The 9,448-nt window shown below is 24.5% G+C and overlaps 1 protein-coding gene across 1 annotated transcript; it reads left to right on the forward strand.

Annotated features, from left to right (window-relative positions):
• Positions 1 to 1,109: 1,109 nt before the first annotated feature.
• On the forward strand, positions 1,110 to 9,412 carry Bm5215 (Uncharacterized protein; the record flags this gene model as incomplete). Its single annotated transcript, XM_043077316.1, has 16 exons — positions 1,110 to 1,186; positions 2,555 to 2,685; positions 2,730 to 2,827; positions 3,327 to 3,409; positions 3,802 to 3,879; positions 4,351 to 4,444; positions 4,536 to 4,752; positions 5,124 to 5,361; positions 6,194 to 6,255; positions 6,572 to 6,716; positions 7,152 to 7,272; positions 7,661 to 7,818; positions 8,408 to 8,489; positions 8,702 to 8,792; positions 9,114 to 9,238; positions 9,317 to 9,412. 16 exons carry the CDS (start codon positions 1,110 to 1,112, stop codon positions 9,410 to 9,412), a joined length of 1,896 nt encoding a protein of 631 aa, XP_042933250.1.
• Between the last annotated feature and the right edge of the window lie 36 nt (positions 9,413 to 9,448).

Here is a 9,448-nt window from a genome sequence, read left to right on the forward strand (position 1 = left end):
GATATTAACTTCCGGATTTTTCAAATTCTATTTCCGCTCATCAAATCCAGCATAATATCACATAATATTGGTTGAATTAAAGCTGAGTTAATCAGCAGTTATATTCGAATTACATTAATAAAGAAGGAGCTGTAATTCACGAAGCACACTGTTGTCTCATTGCTGAAATTGTTTCATTCATATCCGATTATTTCCTCTAGTTATTGTGATGAGCATGAGGCATGTCCTAGAACAGAAATGTTAAATGATGATCGTTTCAGCGAATTCCATACATTACTCGTCACAAGCATACGAAGCTTCAGTTTCTCAAACAACTTAAATTGCTTCAATAGCATTTGCCATTAGTATCCCTGACTATGAATCTTGTTTTGTTCCTGAAAAGAAAAAAAAATCAAAAAATTGCTTTACCTGTATTCTCTGGAATTCCTGAATTAGAAATATTCTTGAATCAGGAACAATTATTTAGGCTTTGCAATAATTCCTAATTTTATGTAGAAATCCATGAAATTTTAAAACGACTCGATTTGTAATGGTTTTTGAAACTATATCAGTTTCAAATTCTGCGACAATTTCCATACACATCCATAGCTTAAATCATTTTCTCTAAATGTCAAATTATTTGAAGTAGTAGCACAAACAAGGAAATGCATTTATCGCAAGAACACTGAGTGTGATCACACTGATACATTATTATACCTTATCTCATATGGTTATCATTGCTACAGTTAATTTATCATTGCACGCTGTTTGCTAATTAAATATGTTATTGAGTAAATAGGCGGCGGCGGCGATTGTATTCGTATGAAATAATTATGTTACTGGTTATTGCTATCACTAAGTAAAGATTGTTTATTGCTATTATTGAGTAAGCAAGTATTGTATGATATGTTAAGGAAGCAAAATATATTTATTAGTTTTAATGGATTATAATATTTTCGTTTCTCTAAGATTATTTCTTACTGAATCGAAATTAAATTTAAATTGGATGATAATGGAATTGACATGAACTGTTACGACGGTGAATTGAAATGACATTGCAGTTCGTTCAAATATTTATGTGCTATTCATTATTTCCAAATTTGGGTGAACCGAGAAGCGTCCTTGGTTGAATGACATTTGTAATGCAAGTGATGATGTATCTCTCTTACTTATCATTTTTCATCTTATTTATCGAAACAGTTGTAAAGTAAGTTGAATTTCTTTCTCTCTTCCTTTTTTCCTGTATTCTTTTTTCTTTTTTTTAAATCATGGATTTTTAAAATTTTAATAATGAAAGTCTGACATTTTACTTTTTTTTGTTTGAAGTTTGTTGTCTTTACGAATTTTTTTTTTTAATTTAGAAATTTTCAATAATGCTAAAAGTTGAATAATATTTATTTGGTAGTAATACATGTAAAAGATGAACAAGTTAAAGATACCTACCTCTTTATTAATTTTTTAATTCTAGTTGAAGATGTAATTGAATAAGACTAAGATGAAACTTCAATAATTGGACATTCCGAATTGATGCTAAAATTGTTATCCAAAATATTTAATAGGAAATAAAAATTGCCATGCGGACTATCTGATAGGAAATGTGCAAGAAGTGGAAATGTAATAATTCATTAATAATACCATTCGTCTTCCTTCTGCTTTTTTCTTACTTCCTTTTATGTTCTCTTCTCTCTCAAACCATCTTATGTTTTCAGTCAAATATCTTTTTGAAGTTTTCGATCTATGAAGATGAATCCTCGATACTTCAACTAAGATATCTACATTTCATGATCAAATCAGGTGTAGACATCTAGATGAAATATACCTTAACACATTGATTTAAGATTCGATATCAAAATCCGACATAATGAAGTATCTTAGATAAACTTCAATGCTTTGATTTAAGGCGTCAGGAGAGTGTTTTGGATTTGGTGACAAAATTTGACATAGTAAGTTTTGAATATCTTGGCCTAAAATGGAATTTTGATATGGGATCTAGCACCCTTTTGATCACAACACTTCAATTATTTTTTTTTTTTTCAACTTTTTCCATGATCTTTGAAAGTGTCATTTTATATTAATCAATTTCAAACTTTTTTTTATTATAAATTAATCGTAACAATAATGAATAGTTTTTTAAATAAATTATCAACATAATAAATAATTTATTAAAAAAAAAATTATAATAATGAATAATAATTTTTTGATGAAGAAAAATAAATCAATGGAAAAAGAAATAAAATGAAATCAATTTTAATCAAATAATTTTTTGCCAAATAATTCTCAATTAATTGTAATATTACGCATATAATTTTTGAGTAAATCGACATTTTTACTTTCATTAATAGTCAAAGTTTTTTGAGCGATTGTTCTAAAGTATAATATTTTGCATAATGTAATTTTTCAATATAATAAAATGTTACATATGAAAAATTGAAGTTTTATTAAATACTCAAATAATTCAAGTAGCAATACTGATTATTCATGTAAAAATTATTATAATATTTTATTACTGTAAGTATTTATACATTCAATAAATGTAAATAAGATGTAAACAAATATATATTTATTAAATTTCTAGAGCTGAATGTCCGAGAAAAAAAATTGGAAGATTTAGTGATCAAAATGAAGCAACAGAATTCGCTAAGGCTCCCGGTTTGGTACCATCGGAAACCCGGATAAGCTGTATTTATATGTATAACTGTAAATCAGGTTAGTACATTAAGAAATATGAATGGAAAGTGATCCCTGTCTAGAATCGGACGAATTTTTCAGTAATGATATGCTTATCGTACTTGATGAAATTACCCGACGGCTGAAACAAGAAATACGAGTTAATTTAATTATTGAAAAGGTTTGATTTTTTTTAAAAAAAAAAAGAAAAAACAAAAGAAATCTGGAAATTCTTTCGGCTTAAATTATGCTTTTCGATTAAATTAAACTTTTTGATTAAATTATAGAAATTTTAAAATTTCACTTAAATATTCACTAAATTTGTTTATAGATTTGTATAAAATTATTCTATTATCAATAAAACAAATAAAAACAAACAAACAAAAAAAGAAAAAAAGTAAACGTATTTTGCAAACTAATCATTTAATATAAGCAAAAAGAAAAAAAGGAAGAAATTTCTTATCTGGTTTAATGTTAATTTAATTTAATTATTGGAATTAATTTAATTTAATTACATCATTTCAATTAATACCAAGAACAAATAGCATTATTTTTAGTGCAAATTGGTAGATAACATTGGAAAACTTAAATGATTGAAAAAATTAAGAGAAATTGTTAAATAATTTAAAGCAGTTAAACACTTTCAGTTTTTATTTTCGTTGTAAAAGCTTTTTCATTAGATTAATTGTGGAGAAGACGAACAATTGAAATGTTTGCAATACTCGTTACAAGAATCATTCCATTGGCTAATTATCAATGATCCGTAATTATTGACTTTTTTGTTTTTGTTTTACTTCCTTGCTGAGGAAACTTTCTATTATTCTAATTTGTCAAACATTTTCCACAAAGTATTGAAGTAATTAAAAGTAATTCATCGTTTAAACTTTATAATTCTTTTAAATCAGTCATTTATTTTACTTCAGTTACTATTGCTTTCATGTTTATTATGTCCGATATGAAGATTTTTGTTAATTTTGAACATTAATACAAAATAAAGATACATAATTTATGATTATGTCGAATATTTTTTTTTTTTTTTTTTGACAAAAATTAAAGAAACATAATTTTGAAGAAATTGAAAATTACACTTGATCAATTTCAAACACTTTCTTTTTTTAATATTCATATTATTCTGATAGAATATTTGAATTTCAGAAAAAACGGAGATATAATATATGAAATTGCAGCAAGACTTAACCATAATAAAGCAATTATTGAAGCGTCACTTTTAAAGTTTGTTTTTTTTTTTTAAAAAAATTTTTTTTCTTCAATTAAAATTTACTAAATAAAAAGAAAAAATAAGACTTTGTATTTAGTGTGTTAAAATTTTATATACATATATAATATTTGTTAATTGAAATTTTAAATACTTATTGCAACTTTATAAACTTTAGTTAAAAATGGCACTATAAATTTCTTTAATCAATTTGCATTTTAGCTGTTATTTGATCTTACTAATACGAAAATTGCCTTTATTACTTTTTAACCTTTTTTTTTTCAAATAATTTACATCTAAATGATAACTTTAACTCTAATATTGTTCGGATATATCATACTGATCAATTTTAGAAAAAAATTTCACGTGATTTTGCGTTACACAAAATTTTGCTCATTGAAAAAAATATTACTTAGCTCTAAATACGTGAGTTATACGTAACGTAATTCAATTATGTTTTTCTTTAAACAAATGCGTAATAATTGCAGTGTGCTTTCTCAATACAGTACACATGATTTAACAGTATACTGTAGTAAAGAAGCTGATAAAGAAGTTGGATTCATACGTCGATTATCAGATGAGGTTGATTTTAAAGTTTAGAAATGCTTGCAAAATGAGAAAATTTTTTGATGATTTTTTTTTTTTTTTTTTAACAAAAGTTTATTATTTATAGGAATTAGTTGAGAAACAGCATAAATCAAAAGTGACGAAGTTTAAAAACCCAATTTTACGCTCACCATTAGAACTTAATCTTATCGAACCACTAATACTGGAACGACGGTCATTTGACGAGCAGTTAAATTGGCATCAATTAAAGCGTTTGAATGAAAACGCATTAGATGATGCTATAAGTAAAGATCGATTAACATTTATTCTCTTTTGGAATATCGGTAATTTATATTATTAAGTTAAAGATGAAAGTAAAAAAGGAAATAAGAAGTAAAGCAGAAATAAAATTTATCATTTTTTTTAACAGAATAAATAATTCTTTAGTTTAATATTTTCTAACAACAAAACGATTCTTTTCATTATTATCATTTATTAATTAATAATTAAAATACAATATTTGATGATATTGTTGCATCATCACTGCTTATAATGTATAAAAAAGAGGAAATAAATTCTACATTATGGTATGGACTAATTAATTAGATCAATCAATCAATAAAAAATTATAATTCGTTTAATATTTTGAAGAATTTTATTATTTTGAAGAGTTTAAAATTAAAAAATCCAATCTAATTCTTTTTTTCTTTTTTAGAAAACATCATAAGTAAGCATACATTCTATTTGTGGGCGGAAGCTTCTAAAACATTAATTTTGCGCCATTCAACAGTTATATTTGCTGCATTAGCATGCCATGAATTTAGTGAATTATGTGATGATTATATTATAAAACCTAGTGATTATCATACTATATTTGCATTCAAGCAAAATAATATTTTTGGCAAAACTAAAGAATTGCGTGATGCAAACTACTACATCGATTGGGTTCAACTGTAAGTTTAGTTTATTATTATCATTTTGTAAGCAAGTAATCAAATTAAAAAATTTTAATTTTCTACGTAATTTTTAACTGAAAAATTGCTTAATTGTAATTTGCTCTCTATTACAATGATAAATTTAATGTTTTAATTTGCCATGAACAACTATAATTACTTTGATATGCTAAAAATTATTAAGATATTGTGTCAATAAGGTTTAAGAAAAGATAAAAATAAATGGTGTGATGAGCTATGATAACGATAATAGAATTATCAGTAATCATAAAACTGATTGATTGTTTTTCACTATTTGATTGATTTTAATAAATGAAATTGGTATTTTATTATTTGAATTAATTATTTCTATGGCGCAATTTTCATGATTGTCATTCAAGGATGAATGAGAGCTTAAAATAAAAAAGAAAAAGTGGCAGAGTAAACGAAACGAAAGAAATGATATTGTTATCATTGGTCTTATAATGATTATCATTATCATTCCTTTGACTTAAACTTTCTTATAGAATAATATATTATTGCTTATAGCCTTCCTTGTAGTACATGAGTTTATATGATGTGATAACGAGGATGATAGGTCATAAGCATTTTAATCCATAGAAATAACTAGTTCAAATATTTGAAGCAAATGGAATGACACTAATAATGTCAACCTCTCTCTCCACCCCACCAATAATATTAAGTTTAAATTTAATATCATTGGTGATATTGAAATGATAATGTGGTGGAAAAAAGAAAGAAAATTAATTGAAAGCTGAATTTTTCTTAATTTATTTTAATTTTATATGCTCAAATTTATATTGTAGATGTTTCCTCAACAATTGTATTGCAGTTTGATATTATCACCAGCACAAGAAATTCATTCGAACGATGAACTAAAGCAAATCAAAGCGGGTATTTTACTAAGATCATCTGCATTTTATTCATTGGTGAAATTTCAACAAAAATTCAGGAATTGAAAAAAAAAATTGAAAAAATTGAGAAGCAAAAATTTTCAGCTATTTTTTCAATTGTGATGCGATTTAAGATTGATTAAAATTGATAATTAGATAATTAGTAGTGTAGGATGGAACGGTTTGAATTTAGCATTGAATTTTGCAATTATCGGAAAGATTACAAAGTGTTTGATTGCTAGTTATAATTGAGAATGTTTAACGAAAGATTTTGTATATTTTAACTTAATAAGTTTTTTTTTTTTTTTTTTTTAAAGGAAAATTGGAATTGTTCGACGAAATTAAACCTGCAATAACAGTTGGCATTTTTGATGATCGTAACGGTAATGAAGCTAAAATTTTTATGCAAATGGCAGAAAATTTAAAAGGGAGATATCATTTTGTGTATTTAATTAAGAAAAGGTATTTGAATTTTATTTGTAGCAGAAATTATCGCTTTTATATGGAAACGTTTGATGCAAAATGCTTGGTAATATGAATAAGTCTAACGTAAATAATTTAGTTAGTAAATATTTAATCAAAAGCTTGGCTTGGAAAAAAGAAAATCTTTGATATGGATTATGCTTTATGTAACTTTTCATTTTTTTCAATCGTTAAACATTTTTTCTGCAAAAAATTGGTTAAATTATCAGCACTTGAATTTGTTTAAAATTTATTCGAATGTTTATTTTTCCCATTTTTATGATCACTGTATTATTCTGTGATAAAATGAACTTTTTTAATGCAACTATTAATGAATGGATTGATACCTTATGATTACCATTCTTAAAATCTTGAAATTAAATTTTAAAATATATATTAAATTGAGGATGAAATAGTAATCAGTCCTGATTTCAGTCATTCTAATGCTATTTATACTATTCGTGCATTAGAAAAACGGAAACGAATTGATTTCACAGGAATTTATGAAATTCAAGAATTGACAAATTTTGTTGTACGATCATCTTTACCAACTGTGGTGAGTATTATTTTGCAAATACTTTCTTTTTTTCTTTTTTAATTCTTTTTTTTTTAATTCATTACTTGAATTTTTTTTTGTCGGAATTTTGATAATTTTTTGAGTAGTTTATCTTTAATTTTTGCTTTATTTTCTGAAAAAAAAAAAAAAATGACAGAAGAAATCGGTGTTAATTAGAAAATAATCACCTTTTTATTTTAATAATATTTTCGGGTGGGTTTCTTTTTTTTTTTTTTTTTTTTTTTTCAGTTCAAAGATTTAATATTTGTTTATTAAATTAACCAAAAGATTATCAGAATTTTAAAATATACAAGAAATGAATAGCAGATTAAAAAACAAAATTGAATAGCAAAATTCATAACAAATTTTTATTTATTATAATTTACAGATAGATATAAGTAATGGATTTACATCGGATATTTTAACACATCAAATGCAGCCATTAATTTTATTCATTGATAATGGTAATCAAGTGGAAAAGTTCAAATTTACAAAACTATGTTCAAAATCGCCGTATATAATTTGTACAACAATTATTCTTAATAGGTAATTTTACATTTTCGTAAAATGATTTTCAGGTTTAATAGTTAAACAAAAATTTAAAATTATTTGTTGAGAAAAATTATGATTATCTGCATGAATAATAATACTGTAATGATTATTGGAAGTTAACAAATAAAAGTTGGGAAAGTAAAAATTAATAAATGTAATTATTTGTTTATTTATCATGTCTGCAAAGTTTTATGCTTCATTTGCTAGCAAATAAGTGTAGTATTGAATTAATTCTTGATCTAAAAAGGATTTAAATTAATTATTTTATATTAATTTTTGATTCAAATGACTTATTAATGCTTATTTTCAAAAGGTTTATATTTTTTCACCCACAAAATTCACTTATTTATTCATATGCAACTGCAATTATTTATTTTAATTCATATCATTATTTCATTTGCTACTTAATTTTTCCTTCATCGCTATTATTTTTCGTTATTTGTTATTTTTTATCTTATCCTTGAAATTATTTATGTATCTTTTGATTTGATTTAGTAAATTAAATTGCCATGACATAAGCATTAATCGAAATTATGTTCAGTGATTTTTTACTTGAGGTGTCACTTGCATTTAACAATTTTAGTTCAAAATCAAAAATAGTTAATGAAATGATCAATTCCCTTCAGTCCAATGATCATTCCAAAAGATTAATCATTTTTCTAAGGGTATGTTCTTGGAATACTTTCTCAATTTAGCTTTTTCATTCTTATTTTCTTGAGTTTTGAAATTTAGAAAATTGTCCATAACTAATAAATAGTGATACAATTTTCTGGAATAAATTCAAGTTTTAACTGAAATATATTAAAAGTTATTTACTCAATTCAGGAAATGAATACTAGGAATGAAATATGCAATGATTATGGATTGAAATTTTCAGGAGAAAATTTATGCGTTAGACATTAAAAATAGTTTAGAAAGTGGAGATTTGCTTCAGCTTATTGCTGTTGCTACTATTAACGAACCGATAAGTTTGAATTTAAATGTTTGAATATTTTATAAATTAGTGTAAAAAAGTGGTGTCAGTATTTCAAAGTTAATATTGCTTACTAATAATTGCATATAAATTATTATGTGAAACATGTTGTGGTGAAATTTCAATTTCAATTTGGAAATTTGATCTATGAGATAATGCTTCCTAATACAAATCATATTTTATGCAGGAGATGGAAAAAATCTTTTGGTAAATTAATTTAAATTTAAACAAATATCAAAAACACTTTTTTTGAAAAATTAAAAAATTTTTTCGAAATGAATTTTTGAAAAAAATATGGAGAAAGAAAAGTGTTCAGGGATATTAGATATTGGGGATGTTCATCCACTTCGATACATACAATTGGCGCAAATAAATGAAATCTTTGGAGAACAAATAATTGAAATTCCATTCGAAGTACAAATTATTCAACGATCATATTTGGTAATTTTTTTCTAAAACTTATCAGTATTTATTTATTTTTTGCTAAGATAAGATATTTAAAACGATAAATTACTGCAGGATAAAAATGACAAAATGGATGAGAATAGTGCTGATTATGGTGGTTGTCCAGTGATGGCAAAAGTTCGACAAGCAGCAATGAAAGATGAACTTTGACCTTATTCATTTATGTGTTAAATAAAAATCGATTAA

The sequence above is a fragment of the Brugia malayi genome, assembly GCF_000002995.4.
Source record: "Brugia malayi strain FR3 genome assembly, contig: Bm_v4_Chr1_scaffold_001, whole genome shotgun sequence".
NCBI classification, from domain to species: domain Eukaryota; kingdom Metazoa; phylum Nematoda; class Chromadorea; order Rhabditida; family Onchocercidae; genus Brugia; species Brugia malayi.